We start from the raw sequence: 22,123 nt of genomic DNA, 5'->3' as shown, positions 1-22,123 counted from the left end.
CAATACTGCTAACTGCGCTAATACTCTCATAAAGTACTGATGAGGTTTCAATGAGGTGTAGATCAAGGAGAAATCTGGTCATGTTTTTGTAAGGATCATTACAACACGATTTTCAGATTGACCATCACCCAATACTATTGTGATTCTCAAATGGTCCTCTTCAGAAATTAACAAAAGAAAACAAATCGGAATTGCTGATAGAAATCGATAAATCTTCATGACAAAAAAAAAAACATTTTGTAAGAAAGATTGACAGTGAAACTATTTTCAGTGTTTCATTTTAACTTTACTAATTTTAAGAAAAGCCAATCCTACTCCTACTTATTTATTTTTTAAAAAAAGAAAGTGAAATTTGAATACCAAAATTGTTGATGAAAACACAATGAAGCGCGTTGTATATTGAATTATGTACACTAGGATGGGATATTTGAATATCCATACAGTATATTTTAAAAATTGTTAGCATTATATTGTTAGTTGTGAAATGATAACAACTCGCCTCCCGTCAATAATTTTAAATTTCAGTTTCTTCCGGGAACGTTAAAATATGTTGAATTTATGAAGTATTGTTAATTATAAATTGTCGATTATTTTGAATATTTGTGTATACACTTGAATATTGAATATCTAATGTAATATATCTGTTCCTTTTTCTACTGTTTGCTTGAATATTTTAGATATGAGCTTCGGTTTAGTACCGGAGCGTTAAAATGAGTATTGTTGTATACACCAGAATAGTAATAAATCTGATCTTTTTTCTGCTCATTGTTTGAAAATTTTCAATATTGTTTCAAAAGGACGTACACCGTCAAATCACTTCAATAACCAAATACTTTAAATAAGTCGATATATTTTAAAATGATTCGTGTTATTGTGTTAAGCTCTTTTTTGTGCATGAATGTAAATCATTGTATCAGTTATTATCTGTGATATTTGTTTTTATTTCATCCACTAACTGTGATATTTGTTTTTGTTAATATAATTATCTGTGATATTGCTTAGTTTGTCTCGTAAATATTACCATGTATTTGGCGCAATATATCTCGGTTGGAACTGACGTGCTATAAAATCCCGTTTCATTTCATAGGATTTTTGATTTTATGGGTATTATCAAATTGTTATTCATCTTTTGCACATATCAATGTGTTCATTAAAATACTCTCAGGAACTATCGGATTTAAATAATAAAAATTTAAAACCCCAAAATATCGACTTCAAATTATTCACGCACAAGTTTTTTAAAACTAAAAGGATTGTGGTTTTTAAATCTTTTCTAGTTCCAGATTATCACGCTAAAATTTCGCACCAGCTTTGTCCAAGGTGATATAATGAGACAGGCGTTCTTCTATTTGATTTTTTTTTTTTCTATATTCAGCTCTGTTAACCAGTTAGAACATTAAACCCTGAAAAAAGAAAAATATGCATGTTTTAGAATTCTGTTTGATATTTGATACACAACAGTGTATTTTTTTTTTAAAAAAAAAGGTCAGTGATCAACGACTTTTAATTTTGATTTTGAACTGTACTGTTTTTGTTTGTGATCTCATTATCTAAAGGTGAAAATCAAAACTTTGAGATGAAGTTAGATAAGAATTATTCAGGTGTTTTAGACGGCAAAGTGTGAATATAATTGGATCCGATTTCTGATTTATTCTCAACAATTAAACAGTATGTGATAAATATCATAGCCTATTAAATTACATTTTAATCAAGACACAAAGTAAAACTAATGAACCCAAACTCTAAAAAAATGCTAATTAATCATGTGGTAATGCTCAAAGGTGATTTAAATCGTGAAATGAATAGAAATGGAGTTTAACGTCCTTCTTATCTGAACCGACTGGTCTGATGAAGACGGTTTAAATAGAGAATGCATACTTTCTGTTGTATGTAATATATTTTTCTTTTGTTGGGGTGAGAGTGTTTCGGGTTGTTTTTTTATTGTGTGTGCTTTGTATGTTGGTCTTTGTTTCCCTGGTGGCTTGGGTTTGGTTTTTTGGAACCGGGGAGGGGGGGGGATAAATTAAACTTAAATTTGTATTGGAAGTGAGGATTGCATTTTCTCTTTAAATTAAAACCTTAAATAAAATGTTCACAGATGTTAAATCGTTATCGTAAAAACCTTCAGAGCATCTATACCATTACCGGTATTATTATATATTGCAATTTCCAAATAAACATAACGTTTTCAGATAAAATACGGAACAAATTAGATAATTTACATATTTTTAGTTTTAAAAAACATGACATTAGATTAGATCATTATTATTTTCGGTAGACAAAAGACTCATAGTAATAAGCAAAACAAACTATATGTAAATAAATAAGAAATACTACTGCGAATCAAAGATTTACACTAAAAATAAATAGCTTGGTTGTGATTCATAAATTAAAAAGGTGAAGTAACGTGATAAATAAATTCTCGGCTATTAATGGTAGTGTTATAAAATAAATTCCAAGTGGAAACAGGGAACCAGATAACCCAGCAACAACGACCCCACCAGGTACCGTGTCAAACCGCGATAGGCTATATTCGGGTACTGGAATAAAACTTTGTCTTTTACGATTATCATGTCCGTGTCTAAACAAAACCATCGTCTGATAGATGCGGATCATTCATTGTCGTTTATGGACAAAGTAATTGATTTGTTATTCTCAATTTTGTATAGACAACTTTCAAAGACGGGTGACTAGAACAGTCCGAATCGGGAGGCGGAAATTTGTGCAGGAATCGGCTCGTTAAATCTCGCAGTTCTTGATCAAATAGAACGTGTTTAGTTAGAAGTTCGAGTCAATTGCAGACAAAATGGCTATAAAATACGCCGATACTTATTTCCTGAGACTTGATAGTAACAATGTGTTCCATTTCCCCCAGTTGATGAATGTTATCTACCGTCATTAAGCCCTTTATGCTTCTTGATTGTAAGGCCACAGTTTAGCCGAAAATAACCGGAGAAAGAAAGCCTCCCGGAGCACGTAAAAATCCGAATCTGACGTGGGTTTGTGTTCAAGTGCCGTAAGAAGCACGAACGCGCATCAAGTTGGCAAGAAAAGGCGTTGTTATAGCCCTGTTATCAGCGTGTTGTTCAACTCTTGTTTCGCCTAATTTAACAAGAAACTATATTCTTTGGCCATCATTCATTTCAAGACGGCTTCGTTTTAACTCATTTCCGCATGGAAGAACATAAAAACCTGGTAGGGGATAAATTCGCTCAAAAGAACTACTGACCCCGCCTACCTTCCAGTGAATTCGCCTCCTATTGGCCGTCGTTTGTGAAGAGTTCGTGACGGACGATAATTCATTACAAATGATTGAAGATATGTGGATATCAGCACTTGTCTATTTGATAAACCGTTAGACACCTTCAATCATGTTGGCTAAGAAGCGTTTTAAAAATTCATGAACGACGAACTAGACCTAAAGTGTTTAATTTCAGTTCGGATTTCCTGCTAATTTCCGAGCAGCGACAAAGACTGTACATTGATTGGTTAATAGCGTTGAGCGTGCGCACGAGCAGGTGATAAGTGTGACAGGCACGTGAGTTGCAGGCTAAGTAAAGACTGAACAAGAAAAAGACACCGCAACGAAATCTTCTGCCGTCGTCACAGTATTTACTCGGTAAGTAAGCACTTATTTTCACATTTCTTAGCATTAATTATCGGTACGTATATTCAATTATTTTATTTTAACGGTAATGTCTGATGCAATCTAATTATTTCTTTTAATTAAAGAAATATTTTTAATTGATTATTTAGACCTGCATATTCCTTAGGCTTAAAGATTTTGTCAATAAATAAGGGGTTCTTTTTTAGTTCGAAAAGTGTATGTAATTTTTTCAGTGACATTTAGTAATTGACACACATGAGACACTTCTATAGGAATCAAATAATATTTATTAGAGAATTCTAGCCGAAACGTTGTCCAGTTAAAGAAAAAAACAAGTTGAAGTAAATGACATCACATTTTTATGGAATACAGTTACAGTTTATAACTGAGCGACGTTCCATTTGCTTTGTCTAGAGCATGCTGATGGAAACTTTGCTCAGTAAGAAATCAACAGTAATTGTATTCCATAGAACTGGGTTTTGTGTTTAACTATAGTTAATGTCAATTACAGGGTATTCTACACTGATCATATGCGACAATTACTTAAAATTTAAAATCTGATGAAAATATATTGTAAAAGTACAAATTGTTATCAATAGCATTTCTCTTCAAACATGAATCTCATTTAATGATTTCAAAAAGTTGAAATAGAATAATGTTACGGTATTATTATATGCGTATCATCCTCGTACATCTTTGTCGGAGAGGATGATGGAACATATTCACATTCAACAATACTTAGCTGTTAAATACCCATAACTCTCTCGAACTATAAACAGTGTCTTTCAAATTCTTCTCAAAAGTCTATCTCGATATAAAGTTAACATTGCGATTCTTTTAAAAGTAAACATCTGACAACGTCATTTTAAAAGTGTTGCATTCTTCATAACCAACTCTTTATCCATTAGCGGTCTTATCGCACATATGGACAAGAACGATATATGTTCGATATGCATGAAACATGCTATCAGTTTGCGTGCTATCAACTATTATCCTGTTATACATATTTACAGGGAATATAAACGTTTTAATTACAAAGCTTCATAAATATTTTATAATTGAATTCAATCCTAAGAAAATTGCTCAGTCGATTTCAAATGGTTGTTAACAAAAAATAGCACATTAATTGTAAATTTAATTCCAAGAACAAAGAAGGGGCTGTATATTTTGTAACTGTTGTAAGATTAGGGACAGACAGATTTGGAGAAAATGTTACTCTTTATAATAATAATTTTTATGTGTTTAAAACATTAAATAATCCCTGCTATCACTAGAATGGTCCAAGTGAATAATAATAATAAAAAAAGATTGAACGATTTCCAATTATTTTTTTGTAAGCCTAAATTAACATGACATTCTTTTTCTGTTTCAAAAGTTGATTTTTCAAATAAAAATTCTTTTACGAAGAGTCCCGTATGATTTATTCGCCAAATGGGTAGAGCTGTTATATTTTTAAAAATGTTATCCATCTAAATAAATACCTTTGTTTTTAAGCTCTACAATCAATATAAATAATTGATCACCTGCATTAGTATGATTAAGTGATTATCTAGCATGAATAAATCATTTTTTATTGAGAGATTCATGAATAAGTTGAGCAATTTATTTCTAATGATTGACTAATTAGCTCGATATCGATAATTAGGAAAAAAAAGTATTATTATTAAACAGGAATTATTCGCTAAATCTGGCTGCGGTTCTGGTTAGCCGTCTCTTGAGAATCGATAAAAACGTCACGTGATTTATATTTAAAGTTAATGCAAGGAACCTAAAAATTGTTTGATTTTGGATGAATTTTTAAATATTTTTATTAATTCATGGTTGTCTGTTTTGTAGTACTTATTTTATTATACGAATTTCAACGCATGCTGGGGACCTGTTTTTATTAGTTTCAAAAATATTTTAGGTCTCTTTTATGCCTCTACATCTTTAATATGGAGGACATTTCTTACGGCTTAGAGGGAGGGAGAAAGAGAGAGAGAGAGAGAGAGAGAAAACAATATTAAAGCAATATAAAATCAGCATATTAGTTTACACGAGTCTATGTAATCAACGATGATTGTTTTAGTCTTAATTATCCAGTGCTATCCTCAGAATTCTTATTTGTGTTATTGACTATTAGACCGGGCGTTTGAATAAAGAGAGAGAGGAATGGGGTTTAACGTCCACTCGACACAAACTAGGTCATTTCGGCACTAACATATGGTTCAATTTTACTTCAATATTTCGCTTGCGCGTAGGGATCTTTAGCAGTGGGAGAAAACCTTAGGACCTGGAGAAAACCCACGAGTTTGGACAGGCCACTTTACTCACTGACAGACCTTGCGATTGCACGCGCACGTTTTAACCACAAGACCACCCCTCCACCTTACGGCTTAAAAGACACGAATTACAATTATCAGTGGTAGAAATTTAAAGCCGTTGAATCGTTGATCGACATTTAGGGGATTTTCCACCCCATGTAAACTATAAACTATTGTGATATTTGAATCTCTTAAAGGAATATCAGACCAAAAATGGTTCGATTCCGCTCTGTATTATTAAAGATGTGATGATTTGAAATTTTCACAACAGTTGGCATCCTGTCCATGCCATATAAACAAGCCAGTTCCACCTATAAGTGTTGGTAAAATCTTTTGATGAACCCCTTGTAATCAGATTGAATCCATGCTGGAAGATTATCTAGCGTTGATATTTTAATTTCGATTTCTTAATTACATGTTAAATAATCAATTAGAGAACAATTCGGCTTAGATTAAGCCATAACGAATTAAATATTTTCTGAAAAGAAAACACGATTTTGATCGGGCCAAGTCAAATAAAGTTAAACGGCAGTCTCGATCGCCCCACATGAAGACGTCCTCCCACAAGGACCCGTACCGCCCCAACAACTTATATGGTAGATCCTTATACTTTATTCTTCTTGTGGATTTGTAGAACATGTTTTGTCCACGTGTATTATATTTCTTTCTAGACATGGAGAATCAAAGCAACCAGGCAGAAGGAGGTTTCACGCCTCGATTGTATATTTCTCCTTCTTTTAAGTAGCAATGTTTAACCATGTTGAAAAACGAAACGGGTTACGGGGTGCAACCTTCTTTTATATTTTAAGTATATTTATTCAGAATTCTGCGTTAATGAATATTTATAATCCGAAATTCTTGACTTATATATGACATTTGTGAACATTTGGCAATTCGTAAAGAAAACCACAAATGGAAAATTTGACTTCTTGAGATATTTGTTGGATATTTCAAAATGTATTGATAGGTGTCGTGGTAGATATTCCCCATGTGCCTGGGTGGAGCAGAGCAGTTGGACGCGATTCCCCATTTCATTTTCATTTCATTTCCTCGATTTGAAAAAAAACCCCAGAAGAATTAGATGTGTTCCTCTTGGCTTTATTTTTTTGTTGTCTCGCGATTTTTTTAAAAAATTTTCTAACAATAATTATGAAATAAATATTTACATTATATAATTGATACAACATATTATTATGATATCTGAAAACAAGTCACAACTTATATAATGTATCTCCCGTGATAAATTATTTTTTAAAAATATATACAAAAAAAATTGCATTGCTTAAAATTATATAAATTAAGTTTAAATTAAAACGAGAATATGTTAATTCTCAATGTTGTAATTAATCAAAGAGCTATATCTGATATATCGTGATTTAGTACAGAAATGGGTTGATATACAGAAATTAATGATTAACAACAAGATTTTCTATCTGATGCTGGTAATGGGGATTGAAGAAGCATATAGCTGAGTTGGGTCATCGGTCTAAATCAGATCCAGATCTAACTATATACTATTCTATCCAGTTCCACTTAAAAGGGTGCGAAATGTATCCAGTTTGGCTATGTATTATTCATATAGAATAATTGATGTATGGTCTACTTTATGTACTGGTGTCTAAACATCTAAAGCGAAGCTAAAAGACATTGTTGTTGTTTATTCGCTTCTTCATTTCAATTTAGACTTCATTATTTTACCAAATAGATTCACCCTTTTATTCGCTTACTTTATTTCTAAGGACTTATAAGATAAAACATGTCTTTCCGCTTCTTTTCAAATCCACAATCTGGTTACACCGGTGATAAAAATTTATGAACTGAAAAGAAACGAATGGTTTTGATTTTTAGTACCCAATAAATTTGTGGATCTATTTTTCGCGAGGTTCTTCAATTTGTGATAAAAAAGATTCGTCTATTGTTATTTTAATGTAATAAGGATGTGGATTGCTTGGGTTTAATAGCTTTACAAACTTGAGCTGCCCCCAAATAGTATTAAAGCGTATAAGGTTTCGTATTAATTGTATAAAGATTGTGACATAATCGACTATGGAAGAGCAGGAAACTGTAAAGCGTAAACATTGCATTTCTTTTCACAATTTCTTCAAAGGTGTTAAACATTTTAATTTACATATTAATCATTAGGTTGGATTAACTGAACTTTTTTTTTTGGGGGGGGGGGGGTATTTTTACTCAAAACAACTGTCAATGTTATTAAAGCATAAGCATTGCATTTCTTTACACTATTTCTTCAAAGGTGTTAAACACTCTAATTTACATGTTAATCATTAGGTTGGATTCTCTGAAGGGGGGGGGGGGGGGTACTATTTTTACTCAAAACAACTATCAATGTTATTTATTTTGCAGAAACTTTATTGAAGATATAAAAAAAAAATCATTTGATCTTGAAACAGTGATATATAGAAACCAAGCCATCACTAAGATAGACAAATGCAATCTTTTTATCTCCTATTACTTCACACTGTCCAGATTTTGATGAGAAGGGGAAATGAGTAAATACTTATAGATTTATGAAAATAACGAGGGGATGTTTTTGCATAATAATTCAAATAAATTGTCTTTTTGTACTGATTTTGCTTTCCATATCATAACAATATTTGGAGTTTATCATCCATATTTGCTATGAACCCATTGAAGCCGTTAAGGGTTTGGGTACCGAGATAAATTATTTAAAACATTATTTTTGTACCTAAAATACGTTCACACGTAAAATATTTCTATTTTATATGTTAGTTGGTTATACGGGTCATCACGGTGTTTTCACACCATCAAAACCAAGTGAGAACGCATCAAAACTTCAAAAGAGTCCCTTACCGTGAAAAATAATCTTTTTTTATTGTCGGTGTTTTGTTATGGCAACTAATAGTCTATTTTGTATAATTAGATATATCAGATATTGTAATATGTAAGCGATAACAAACCATAACCTACAACTTTATTTCACTTGACTGACAAAGAGTGAAAGTTGCATAAGTTTTACTGTGTCTTTGATTCTTTATTTTCGTGTTGTTCAGACATTGTATCTAACCACTGATCATATCTTCATAAATGATGTACTCACTGTTTTCACACACAAGTTCTGTGTGCATCAGTATTCATAAGAACAAAAAAAAAAATCTTTATCCAAAGTCCATCTACATGTAGTTTCGTATTTGAGGCGCAATGAGTGTTTATTAGAGTACAAATGTTCTGCAAGTACTAAAATTAAAAAAACCTACCAGGTGAATAAGACGCTTGGTCACTAATCAGGGGGTCCCGAATTCAACCACGAGAGAAAGTTACTCCTGATTTTCGCGTCATCTCCCCTTTTCAGTGGTGCAGGATGAAGGGTCTACCTAGGAATAGCGTCCAATCATTTGGATGAGATGAAAAACCGATGCACACGTTGGCTTGCACGTAAAATAATCATTGACAGAGTAGGCGCATGGAAACGCGACTGTCCGGGTGTATTGCATCTTCATCGTTGCGGAAAGTAGGACGTTAATTCCTATTCCATTTGTATCATTAATATGTATCTGCATGTGGACATTAATTCAGTATAGATTAGAACCCAATGTTTCTGGTACCGTTAATCTGGAAGTTGACTTTTGGACTATGTTAGTTGTGATTCAGGACCTAATATTAGCCGGTAGTTGAAGCCGAAATACATCTATACCATAAACGGCTCCGCAATACAATAAAAAATAATATGGTTGTATTCAAGCGAATTCTTAAGACAATACCAAGAATAATAAATCAAATGTTCATACCAACATCAAAAACATGGTTGATACAAAAATATTTCCACCAATAAAACGAGTTTTAATCTTTTAATTTTTATTTATATTTCTTTTTCTTTAAAAAAAAGTTATGTTTAGGACTTCTGCTTTTGAAATAACCCTAATTTGTATTTAATATCTTCATTGACAGGTTTTCAGTTTTTATTTTAGAAATTCAAAGACTGTTACGGCATATCAAAATACAGACCCACCTTTTATCTATCAGTATGTAGTGTCTTATAATGGCCATCGCTTTTTTAAAAAACTTTCAAGAAAAGGTGTTTTCGGTGCATACATAACTACCATTGTTATCTGAAGGAAAAATCAAAACGTCTTTTAAAACGCCTTTCAAAGATGCTGCTATCTGAAAATCACACATAATTTTCGCTTATTGGAAAACTATTGGATAGCGATAGAGCATTTCGTGGGGGTGATGAAAGCGTAGTGGAAAATAATACAACACTGAATAGCGTCGAGAACATCTACCAGAGCATCATTGAAAAAAAATCAAGGTTTTTTTTTAAAATGATGAATACAAACATCAGCGATGTATAGAAAGGGTGTATAATGCCTGATTGTTAAATTTATCAAGCGATGTTATGAGTAGATAATTAGAAAAGCGTACCGTAACCATATTACATATCATGCATGTATATCTTTGTACTGACAATAAGCTATAATAGTCTATTATATATCCACTATTCCTTACATCTCTTTCATCTTTTCATCTGTAAATTTTATATCATGTTAATTATGACTACGGGCTTTCATACCATAACTTGAACACATGTAAGGGTGGATTTCGCATCTATGAGACGTAGTAATTGGTCTTGATTTGAGCTACTGACATTGACATTAAGGACAAAAAAACTTTTAACGAACTCAAAATTTATTTTCTTCATAAAAATTAAGTCTTTCTCAAAGGTTAACCCAACTCATGGATATATAGTTATTTCTTAGACTATTTGTGTTCCGGTAGAAATAATGTGGCGCATTGCAGAGACCAGGTCTAAACTTAAGCACATTAATTTCAATATTACCGTGTTTTATTTGTGAAGTTGATGAGATATGAAATCGTGCATGTCTTTATAAGGAAATATATTTTAACAGTAACTTTCAAATATTAAAAATTATTTATTAACGGTTAAGGTGTATTTATTTATAAGGAAAGATATTTTAATTGTAACTTTCAAATATTACAAATTATGTAATAAACGGTTAAAGTTAGAAATAAAACGGAAAATTAAGCTATTGTCAATCGGTTTTATATGAGCCGGGAGAGTATAAGTATGGGAAAATTAGAAAGCGTGAATCTTCATATTTAAATAGCGAAACGGTTGTTTAACAACGACACCCATCTTTGCTCAACTTTTATACATAAAATGGTTTTGAAGCGGCGATAATGAAGTAATTATAGCGAATCAAACAAGCGAGCATATTCTCCCTTAGACTTGACAAATTTATTTTTCAGCTAAGCAAAGCGGAACGAAATGATAGCTGGGGTCTATAATTCGTTTCGCGTCACTCCAAATATTGTATAAATGTTTATTGTTAGTGTAGATGGGTATGAAAAGTTTTATAAAGAAAATATATTATACATTTTATCGTTTCGGTTTATATATGTACTTTGTGATATTTCTTTTGCGTTATGGATTGACATGGTGATCTGGTCAGAACAGTTTGTGGCAACTAGTTACTGGGGTTTACTATATATTATATTTATTTGAATAGAAGTATACATAAACGTTGGGGGGTTTCGGATGGATTTATTTGATATTTAATGTTGTAAACCCATTTCTTATGTCCAGTGATAAGACAGCTTGTAAGTACTTTAATACTCATCATTTCAGTCGACGTAAAATGGTTTAGTTTGACATCCCGTAAACGTAGTTGAAAACTACTGCTCGGCAAAGTATAAATATTTATTATGCCTTGCTGATATCATAATATGGTTCCAGCACGTTTGTGTTGAATGGGATTAAGTCGGAGTTACTCATTAGGTCTTACTTCGGCATTTAACAAACTTGAGGGCGCATATTTTAAAACAAGTATCCTATTTTAGTCGAGTGCGAAATCGTCATTTAATATGGCCGTAACTTTCGACTAGCTGAAATCAAATCATTGTTAGTTTTAGCAGGATGAAAATGACCTACGAGGGTCATCAATATCCCAGGCTTGCCATCATGAATATATTTGTCCGTTCTTTGGAGGTTTTATTACATAATTTGTTTCAATTTTATTTTACAGAAATATTGATCTATATTACTAGTCCTGATATGAAGATGCCGCATACAGGTAAAGAACTCAATAATGTATAATTTATAACTTATCTTTTGATAAAGCACTGTTCTGGTGGGGTGGAGGGGGTGTATAATTTTATTTTGTTCCCCTATAAATTTAAAAGTATAATATATAGATAAGTTTTTCTTATCATTATTTTAAAATCTGATGTTTAGTTTAAAGGTTAATTTTCTTGGACGACAAACTCTCTTTGTTGAATATTGTACGTCTATGGATGATATCGGAAATTGTCCCCCCCCCACCCCATTCCCCTTCCCTGTTTTGTTCCAATGTCGACACAGTAAGCCAAAAATGAAATCAAAATAGTAAACAATCAAAATTTCGCATAATCTTTCAAACGAAAAAAGTAAGAGTTGAGAACAGACCCAATCACCAATTCAATTCAACCCTTTTTTTTGACCGTATGTTTAGCTAAGTTATCTGAGAAATAAAATCCAGTATTGACGACGCACATCAACATAGATGGGTGGTTAAGAGTTTTAAAATCTTTTGAAGTCTGAAACTATATGCGTTTGAACACGACAGCCAGTGGGGATTAAATACTCATACAATATGCAAGTACTAATTATCTTGTGTAACTAGAATTAAACAGGTATAATGTAAAAGCTATTATCAGACTTGTTGCACGACAACATCCAAATAAGCTTACGAGATACCTATAGATTTTCTTCGATTCAAGCTTGTAATTTATTTATTTGATGAGAATTACAGCTGAAACAAGACTAGTAACACGAATATCGACATTAGATAAGGTTAAATGAGCAACTGCAATCTATACCAGATATAGCATTTGTTTAACTCTATGAAATAATAATAACGTGTATTAATCTGGACTATAATTATTTTAGAACCACTCAAAGAATATATACAATGAACAAAGGTGGGATAGTATTCGGAAAATCAAAATATTATACCAATCTGTTTCGAAGGGTATTCTCTCAACGTTATCAAGCTAATATAGCAATACAAATGTGCGGCAAATATTTCGATGATACTCTAGAAAATATTTATTCTTTCTGGACCCATGACAATACTAACCTATTCCGCATTGAGTTTTCAACTACTGAGACTATTCCTAATTCGAATACTTTGTATTTAAGTATGTAACTTTGTTTCTCAATTTTTATATCAACTTTTAAAAAGAAACGTGGACATTGTTTTTGTCACATTTAAAGCAAAATTTAATGATTTTATTTTTGTCTGTTGATTTTTTTGTGACAGAAGTTTATTGAATGTATATAATTATATGTGTTTATAATTTATAACAATATTAATTTACTACTTATGATGAGGGAGAGATGGGGTTTAACGTCCACTTCACACAAACTAGATTATTTCTGGACTAACATATGGTTTAATTTTATTTCAATAATTCGCTTGCGCGTAAGGGTCTTTATTAGTGGGATGAAACCAGAAAAAAACACGAGGATGGACAGGCGACTCTACTCCTTGTCACGTACAAGAGGGAAATCGAAACCACGCCACTTGACTCAATGACAGACCTTATGATCCAACGCGCACGCGTTAACATCTCGGCCACCCACCCTCCTAATATTATGATAAGCTTATGATAAGCATTATGATAGAAGCTCTATAATATATTATATACATGTACATGTATATACATTTATGGAATAATTCTATTGACATAAAATCATGTAGAAAACTCAATTAAATATAATAGTTTATAGAGTCCAGTTGACAAGATTAAAATCAATTATGTTTTACTTTACAAGTCATATTAACATTAATATTTTATGGGATTTGGATTTTATATGTAAATATTATGTTTATATTTTCAATATATTCGTTATATTTTTACGAATTTTAATGATGTATTTGTATCTTTTAAATTATTATAGGCGAGGGATATGTTTATAAATAGATACGGTTAGCTAACTTAAAATAGCCAAGTCTCTAACTCAATATCATCCAAAGTCTTCGACATTGAAAACACGAATTATTTGTCAATTTAAATCAACATTAATGTTGAGATCTTACTGGGAAAAGATGGATTTTTGATATTTAATATTTAAGACAAATTAAACATTTTACTATTGGTACACGAATTGTGTACCGTAATGCGTTTCAGCGCTATTTGCAAGAAGTGACTCGAAAAACGAGACTAGACATATTCCACAAGTCATGTCAAACGGTGACGCCATATTTTTATCTGGAGAACATGCGCAATAAATACTATCGGTGAAGACTGGAATAACCAGACGCTAGAGACTGCCATTCGATTGAGACTTCTGGCGTATTTCGCCGAACATAACTGATTTGAAATTAGAGTAAAAACTGAAACGATTGAATGTAAATCAGTTTATATACATTCATATTACATTAATTTATGCGTTGCGACCCATTTGTGTCAATTTCTAGGTCCCAAATATTAGCTATTTAGCTCCTTTAAATAATGGATATTATGATACATATGTATTTATATTAGTTCCAAAATTGTTTTCAGTAACATATGTAGGGTCAATAACTTGCAAATAAATCACTTCAGTATTTAGTATTCCTTATTGATTTTACGTTAATCTTTCCTGTGACGCTGTAATGGGTGGTTTGAGCTCAAAATATATGATAGAGACAAAATATCAGTAGATTCAAATCAGTGTTTCAATATTATCCAAACTATCGTTTTTAACTCGTTAAAAAACATATTGAATAGCTTATAATAGTGTATGATTTTGATATTTACTCCTCATTTTGAAATTGATTCAGATTACATCTCTTGTCGGAGGTGGCGGCGAACTTTGATGTTGACGCGTTACTTGTAGGTCCACAATAAAACATTGAATAATAATACATAGTTAAGTTCCACATGAGTTGAGTATAATGCTCTTTTCTCCCTTTTCTTCTTCATCAACTGATTGTGCTTTTCAGTCCCTGCAATTTTTATAGCTAGGGCGAAATTATCGTATTTTGTTGTGCGTGAATCGAACTATATGGGTAGAAACTTTGTAATGATGCGAAGAAAATTATCTAAAAGAATTTGATGAAGTATAACCTTATAAAAAGGAATATTCAGTTCTCCCCTCGCTCTATTAAAACAAGTTAAAAGGGCCGTTTTGAGATTGAAAGTCGTTTGCGTTTCGTTTGATGACAAGATGAGATTTTAAAGAGACCGTGTTCATTACACTTATCAGCGCCATCTTTTTATGGAAGTTTATTACGCGAGAAATTTTAAACCTATATGTTAGTTGATAGAGTTGATGTTTGTGGTTTCAGTGGTTTGAAAGCATATGACGAGAACGTACAGGTTATTGATAGCTAACAAATACAATTAGAAATGATTGCTATTATTAGACCCGTATATAGATGGAGGCATGGTCTTCTACAGTTTGTACAGCTGCCTCCATGATAGAGTATCAATAAAAATCATCAAAATCAAATACAGTATTCATTATTTAGCCGAGACAACTCACAGACATTAATATGATCAACATTATTAAAAATTTATATTTAATTAATCATTACATGAATATTTCGAAAAGTTTAATGGGCAGCCACACTCTTCAAATGTTTGTTATAAAGTTTCAGCGCTAAATATTTTAAAATTCGTTTGAAAATATTGCCAAAATAGTTAATAGGGGTTACGTAGCTCATTTAGAGTGTCGCGCTTCAGTATTGAATTGAAATAAAATGGGGATTAACGCCATACTGTTCTGCTCCGACAGGGCTAATGGAGACTGGCATACGCCATACAGTGTACTATGAAGTAAATCTTGCCCGGACGACTATACGTTATCCCTTGCTACACCGGGAAATCCTGATGAAATTGCTTGCGCCAACACCGGGATCGAACATGGGACCTCCAGGTTAACGAGCCAACGTCTTACTAACTTGCCTTAAATTTTCAAATACAGAATAGTTAATGCGATCTTTAATATTATGCTTCTCGATAAAGTAAAAGTAGATAGCTGCACTTTAATGTTAGACGTTCTCTCCTAGAAACGTTCTCCTTGCGATTCCTCTTTTTTTTTTAAAAATCGCAATTCCTGGTACACAATTTATTTTATTCATTTTCAGGTCAGACTGGCGTCAACCAGCTAGGTGGTGTGTTTGTCAATGGTAGACCACTTCCAGATCAGGTTCGCAGACGTATCGTGGAACTTGCGCAGATGGGAGTCAGACCATGTGATATTTCCCGCCAATTATTGGTATCTCATGGCTGTGTCAGTAAAATCCTTACCAGGTTCTACGAAACGGGTTCCATTAAACCAGGTTCTATAGGTGGCAGCAAACCTAAGGTAACTGTTATTGATAAATCTTGACCTCTTTTCCAAAACCTGATATGTACCATTAAACCTTCCATTTCTCAGAACCATTTATATATTTCATAAATCGGTGAAACAGTATCCATTTGATTTATAAACGGAACAGGTTATTTTAATTTAATAAGATATAATCATGATCTTGTTTTGGAAAAGTGTTTCACTCCACCCCAGACACTATAAAATTTAACACTGCGATGTTTGTAGCTAATAATCTGCAATGCACAAATCTATTTTCGGAAAATGTTTCTCAAACCGTTTCCCCCCATTTACAATTCTAATTTTATCACTTATTAAAGCTGGATGCCTATCCTATGGACATCAGTGTAGCACTTATACTATGCTCTACGTCAAAGTCTATAACTAAAATCACGAATTAGGTTTATCAACATAGCGAGCGACATTAATAACCAGTCTCAAAATATTTTACCTCTCTTTTCAGCAAGTTGCCACACCTTTAGTTGTAAGGAAAATTCTAGAATTGAAGCAGCAGAATCCGTCCATCTTTGCTTGGGAAATTCGTGATCAACTTTTGGCACAAACAATCTGTGATGAGAACACCATTCCGAGTGTTAGTTCTATCAATAGAATATTGCGTAATGCTAGTATGTGTACGGAATTTCCAATGGATGCTGAGATTCTGACTTCACGTTATGGTCCGGCAGGCCCAGCACGCCCTGCATTAACATTTATGCCAAGTAGTCGATATCCAACACCGTGGTACCCGTTACCAATACCAGGTCTATCGTATCCCAGACTAGTCCAACCACTTGTTGCCGATCTGGAAACCAGTAAGCGATTAGGATTGGACACCTCATCCGGTGATCCCACAATATTGGGCAGCTCAAGTCTGCCCAGCGATAAGCCCCGATCAGCAAGAACTTTAGAAAGAAGTGAAGGGTCTGCGTTTAAAAAAAGGAAAAGTGACGTTGCAGGTAGGTCGAGATATATAATTATTTTTACTAATGTTGTGTTTGAAATGGATCATGTCGTATTTTCATTATTTACAATTTTCTAAATTGACAATAAGATACGAATTCACGTTAAAGATACTCTGACCGTTGGTAATCGAAATGAAAGTGGGTCGTAATGCTGCTGTTCTGGCAACATTCCTCTCAAAGGACACTGCACAGCATATGCCCGTATTCCTTATCCCGGTTGATGCAAACAAGTAAGACATAAAAATACATTTCATTTCATTTTCATCAACGCAACCCTATTAACCTGTTTATGTCTTCTTTAATTTCTCCTGACACCCCCCACCCTCCATTGAACCCTACGTGGGAAAAATACATATGTATTATAATATGATCCTTGAGTGGCATTTAGTGACTGAGCACATTAAAAAAACACAACACAATTTATATGGAAAACAATCACTGGTTTATACACATATAGCACGACGTTTCGACAAGTATTCTCTATATAAATTGTGTTGTGTTTTTTTTATTATAATATGTAGATTCGAAATGACTTGGTTGTGTTGGGTGGGTGTAAAACCCCAATTTTACGATTTCCTGGTTAAATATTCGATTAAATACAATGAACTTATTTTACAAACCCGTGCATTCGATGTTTTTTGGGGGTTACCGTTTATAAAATAAAACAAACAAAAAATCTAAAAACCAATAAAATCATTGGAACATATAATTTCAAGAATAAATCCTCAAAAAAGAAGCTTCCATATTGTCTAATTACCCTGAATTAAAATTTGAAAAAAATGGGAGCATAATTTTCTGAAAACGTAACACTGGCTTTTTTTATCAGCCACCGAAACATTTCAAGTGGTTTTTGCGACATATGAATCACGAAAAGCAATTTACCAACTGTCGTTCATTTACAAATTCAGTTTTAACTTTAATTTTATTGCCATAACAAAAACTGGTAAAATATGGAAAACTCACAATTAGGTGAGAATTAACAAAATCTGCTTCACCAATTAATATACGATCTGGCCTAAAAAAAATTGGGAGAAAAATAATAGAACAGACTGAAAAATTAATACATTGTATCGAAAAAAAACCCTGAGAGTGATTATTTTTTATCATAGAATTTTCGTAATAGCAACATTTAAACATTTTAAAAAAATACTTATACCTTTTTTCTGTTAAATTTTAATATGGACAAATAACGGTTAGGCAGAAAAACATGATCTTTGCCTGAAAAATTAAAACATTGTATCAAAATAATTGATATTAATTTTTAACATCATAGAAATAAGCAAAATATTAACATTTAAACATTTAATTAATACTTATATACCTTTTTTTCTATTACAAGTTTAATATGGGCAAATAACAACGGTTGGGTAAACAAAAATGATCTTTGTCCGGTCATCGAAGTTTTTCTCCATTTTTGGATGATATTCTAACATATTTGTAAGAATTTTCAAAGGTTCAAATAAATGTGTCGTGAAAGGTCATGATCCTAAGATCAAACGAAAAAAAAACTATTATGGACGATACAGAACAAGTTCTTTCTTTACCAAATGCTTAATATGAAATTCATAACTTTCACGTAACAATGGCCAAATGCTCGCCCCATATGTTCTCTTAGCGATACAAACAGAGGAAATCTGGAAGAAACCCTAGAAAACATGTCAACTGTCAATTTACCTGGTTCTTTTGTGAATTTAAACAATTGAAGACGACAAATAAAACAGATTTGTTATAGCTTAAAAGTAAATTAAATCCGTCATCGGCCGTTGAATTTTTTTATTTTTCCTTGCTCGTCACGTCAAGATGGCCGTCAACTTCACAGGTTAATTGTTGTTGAATAAATGTCAAACTTTTCATTTTAAAAGGAAAATTGAAAGACGAAAATAAAGCGAGCTTATCAAGCAAATATCAAGAAAGCGTTTGTGTAAAGGAAAAATATCGACATCTTTTCGAGTGTTTTAGAAATTGTTTTATTTGACAGGAATATCGTGTACACGTCAAGTTTGTGTTTTGTAATTTGGACGGTGGTGAAAAGTGATGACGCGTGGAAACTTTGTATCTGCTTCAAGCACTAAAAACCACTTAGTGAAAAAAATAGTCAATAGAAGTTAGTCCAAAAAATATCAGCTGCTCATAATTCCCACAGAATGTACCAATTATATCTATTTTATTTATACAAATTGTTTACTTGTAAAGGAAGCCCAAGAGTTTAAAGGCTCAATACCACTCTTGTTGTAACTGAATAATATGTCCCAATCTTTATTCTGGTCAACAAATTGTACTATTTTACAATATTCCAATTAATTGGTGATACAAATTTCATCTTAACATACCTAATTAAAAAAATTGGAAAAATTCAACTAAATGATTTGAAAAGCCTAACGTAAACCTTTTCAAATTTGACTTGGATTTAAAAATATTTTCGAACCCTCTGGACAAGTAAAATAGGATTTAATAGATAATTTACACAACAGGTAGGGCACTTAAACATCTAGTACTTAGAATAAGGCTATTATTTATTTTCTGGAGCTGTCAAGCCAGCAAGAGTGTTATTGTCCCTTTAAAGATAGATCATATTTAAATTAATCTGAATAATCACGAAGCCTATATTTTCCATATACGCTAGTGATGAATCAGTTATCTAATAATATGTCAATATTAGGATTAAAATTGTATTTTGGCTGTGTGAATTTCTCGAGTTAATTTCAGCCCAGGTACACTATGTGACAAAATTTCTGTTTTTTCAATTAGTGATAATTATTCTTTTTATTCGAGATTATGCTGCTTGATTACTAATCATGAATAAATTAGATACAGCTTAAGAACAGCACGGTAGATTTTAATTGAAAGTAGGGGAGTTTAACACGTTAAATGAAAATTTTGATCAGATTTAACAAGAAGATGCGAAACGAATATTCTCTTATTAAATTGAACCATAGCCAACACATGATATTATCATAAAATTACATAACTGTCGTTAGGTTCAATTTGAAGTGCGGTCAGGTCATCTTGAGTGTTTAACTCGGCCTTCGACAATAAAGATATTTTCAGATAGTGCGTCTAACAATAGTTGATCGCGTGCGGATATCAAATTTTTGTCGCTAAAGGCCAAGGGATAATTACCCATCATTCTCTTCCAGTCCTGCTCACGAGCGCTTGTGGGAAGCGCGAGGAAATGACTGTTACTTTCATTAGTCTTATGGCAGGTGTTTTCCCGTCTCGCTTCACTGTGAACGGTCATAAGATTTGATTAAAGCTTCGAGACGGCTAAATTATTCCGTCGTAAAAGATTATAAATAATTTACAAGAGTGTGAAGACGATAGTTATCATGTTTACATCCCTCCAAGGAAAAGCTTTATGCGTGCTTTAATGATGAGATTAGCACTTTATCATCCCTCCATCTTTTCTTTAGAATAATAATGATTTTATAACAAGTGGCTCCCCCTAGTTTCCTTTCTCGCCTTTAAATATTCCATATATTCACAACAAAGAGGTTATTTTGTTTTAATAACTTTCTTCAACTGGGGACGGACACTTATCGACAAGCAGAACAAAGTCTCGCGATATGGTTTCGCTTCCATGGGTTTAGGAGAGATCTGTTTGAAAACTGTTTAACAACTCTTCATAAAATGGTGTCAGCTTTATCAATAGCGAAATAAAATTAACCGTCTAATATTTATATATATTCATACAACTTCTGACATCTCAATCACAACTGTGTTTATCCGCCGTAACAAAATAGCCCACTCAATCACCGTGAAATGATAGGTACCAATTACCTGTCAAAAAACACGTTATTGTGCGTGAAATGCTGAGACTTTGCGTTTGATTTCGAGAGTTTTAATAACACTCTTATCTTGTCCTTCACTATTTTCAGACACGTCAAGTGACAACCAGACGACACCCAACAAAAAGATCCGAGTTCAGAAAGAAGATGGTGACAAGGAAGGGGAGATAATTTTACCGACCCCCCAAGAAGAAGAAATCAAAATGGCGGACAAGTGTTTTAAGCCGCCAACCACGAGTTTTTCAAAAGACAATAAAACATTTTATATGGGACTTAATTCAAGTCTGGGTTCCCCTGTTGGAGTGTTCTCGCGTGATTCTATATGTGTTCCTAGAGTAATGCCATATCCAATTGTAAGCAGCAGTCTAACTCTAGGACAAATCCCACATGGCCATTCCGTCAATCCTTTCTACCCATTCCATATAAGTTCTTTCCGAAATGGCGTTGGACATGTTGCTCCTACATGAACATTATTGTAAAGGTTCACCAGATCTAGCGGTAAAAAATCCCCAGTTTCTACTGTCTACGTTACCAAATAAAGAAGACAATTATCTACTGGAGAGAATAGCTTCATGGTTAAGCTAAGGCCAGGATCGGTGTAGACCTACATAATAGACCTAGGCCTAATTGTTACTTAAGTGCAATATCACATGACGTGAAAATATTTCAGATGTAAAATCGCTTATAACTAATTTCATGGAGGAATTAAATACGTGAACACATCTCTGTATAGCCTATGTGGAAGAGATTCTGAGATTCTTTTTGGCTAAACAGCATGCTACTAACGTGTTCTTCCAGGGGTTTGTGAACATTTTACAGAGTCGACAAACATCTAGGATTAACTGTAGAAAGAGAAATGTCATGCATTTTTCTACGTTCGCGGCCGCGTGAATTCCAGAATAACCCTTACCCCGCAATTCGTTATTGATAGGGCTACCATTTCTGGAAATCCATGGCTATCACCGTGTTCATGTGCTGCTGACCATATTTGGGACAAAATGTATGTTTAAGTTAATAGATAAAAATATGTATAGTGCATATATATTTATTTGTAACAAGTACGTTTGCAAGAAATAAAATATTTGAAAACTCGACCTTTATGATTTCAAATGCGACACATCAATTTAATT

General features: G+C 32.8%; 1 protein-coding gene across 3 annotated transcripts; it reads left to right on the top strand.

Moving 5' to 3' along the window:
* The first annotated feature begins 3,419 nt into the window (after positions 1 to 3,419).
* Positions 3,420 to 21,982, top strand: LOC126828812 (paired box protein Pax-2-A). 3 transcript variants are annotated; one of them, XM_050558819.2, is made up of 5 exons: positions 3,420 to 3,619; positions 11,934 to 11,981; positions 16,023 to 16,243; positions 16,710 to 17,202; positions 21,084 to 21,982. In XM_050558819.2, the coding sequence occupies exons 2-5, from the start codon at positions 11,963 to 11,965 to the stop codon at positions 21,458 to 21,460; spliced, it is 1,110 nt and encodes a 369-aa protein (XP_050414776.1). In that variant the 5' UTR covers positions 3,420 to 3,619; positions 11,934 to 11,962; the 3' UTR covers positions 21,461 to 21,982. The 3 variants fall into 3 exon arrangements, with proteins under 3 accessions (XP_050414776.1, XP_050414775.1, XP_055958402.1); XM_050558818.2 differs by lacking the exon at positions 3,420 to 3,619 and adding an exon at positions 11,292 to 11,508; XM_056102427.1 differs by lacking the exon at positions 3,420 to 3,619 and having other exon boundaries at positions 11,572 to 11,981.
* The last annotated feature ends 141 nt before the right edge of the window (positions 21,983 to 22,123 follow it).

Source organism: Patella vulgata, chromosome 7 (assembly GCF_932274485.2).
Source record: "Patella vulgata chromosome 7, xgPatVulg1.2, whole genome shotgun sequence".
Lineage (NCBI taxonomy): Eukaryota > Metazoa > Mollusca > Gastropoda > Patellidae > Patella > Patella vulgata.
Note: the sequence above shows the minus strand (reverse complement) of the source record. Positions and strands in the feature narration are given on the sequence as shown.